This window comes from Pyxicephalus adspersus, chromosome 4 (genome assembly GCF_032062135.1).
Source record: "Pyxicephalus adspersus chromosome 4, UCB_Pads_2.0, whole genome shotgun sequence".
Taxonomy (NCBI): domain Eukaryota; kingdom Metazoa; phylum Chordata; class Amphibia; order Anura; family Pyxicephalidae; genus Pyxicephalus; species Pyxicephalus adspersus.
This window is the reverse complement of record NC_092861.1, coordinates 154,156,494-154,157,544: the sequence shown is the minus strand read 5'-3', so window position 1 is coordinate 154,157,544 and position 1,051 is coordinate 154,156,494. Positions and strand designations below refer to the sequence as shown.

The 1,051-nt window shown below is 60.2% G+C and overlaps 1 protein-coding gene across 1 annotated transcript in view; it reads left to right on the top strand.

Annotated features, from left to right (window-relative positions):
* Positions 1-455: 455 nt before the first annotated feature.
* CRIP3 (cysteine rich protein 3) overlaps positions 456-1,051 on the top strand; it is a gene marked incomplete in the record, with an annotated part of 10,250 nt that continues 9,654 nt past the window's right edge. Inside the window, 2 exon segments of the mRNA XM_072410050.1 lie at positions 456-628; positions 863-957. Of these exon segments, the coding sequence (XP_072266151.1) occupies positions 586-628; positions 863-957 (138 nt within the window).

Below are 1,051 nucleotides of genomic sequence, written 5' to 3'. Positions count from 1 at the left end.
ATCCCCCCCATCCATTACCCCTCTTCATACCATAGAACCCCCCCCCCACCCGGGGAGGGGTGCAGGTGGTGGTGGGGGGCAAATTGTGGCCGGGGTAACACTTCGTACATTTTATCACCCTGAGACCCCCAGAGGAGCTGCAGCACCCCACTTCTGCCCTCTGTTGGGGCAATTTCACCGACAGATACCCCGACCCTGGGCAGACAGAGCGCCCCAATATTCCCTGCACCGGGACAGGCCCCCCCGGATTGGTGACACCCGGGACTCCCCCCCGGGACCCCCCCAGACTGCGGAGAGCAATATGAGACAACCCGACCACTGACAGCGCAACACCGGAGCCACGCCCAACACAACAAAGGGCGGGGTTATGTACTAGATAAGGCAAGTGGGGCGGGGTCTGGGCGGGCTGAATGCAATAAGGGGCGGTGCTTCCTAATATGCAAAGGCGGGGTTAAAGCAGTGGGAGGAGTCTCTATGAAAGAACCATTGATCGGTGGGCTGGACTCCGTGCTGTGGGCGGAGTCTCGGTGAAGGGTTGCTGCGCGGGTGGTTTGTTCTCAGCACTCGGTGTTCGGAGGCTGCACGATGAGTTCCCAGTGTCCCCGGTGCCACAAAACCGTCTACTTCGGTGAGTCCGTCCCCGCTACAACACCTCATCATTCCCCCAATACGGGTACAATACGATTCTCTGGGGCTGGGCATGGGGGGGCCCTGGGGGGTGTCAGGGGCCCCCGGACCCCACTCTGCCAAGAGGAATTCCAAGTTATTTGTGCATGGGGGCCCTCTGGTGGTGGGGTGTATATATTTGTGGCGCTCCCCTATACCATGGCGATGTATAACCCTCCTGTGTGTTTTCTTGCAGCGGAGAAGGTCAGCTCGCTGGGGAAGAATTGGCACCGGTTCTGCCTGAAATGTGAGATGTGCAAGAAGGTTCTGTCTGCCGGGGGCCACGCCGAGGTGAGAACCCGATCCCTGGGGGTAACCGGATCCTGCGCCATCACCAGATCTGCCACCGGGCAACCTCCAGATTATCTGCCCCTCCACCGGCTCT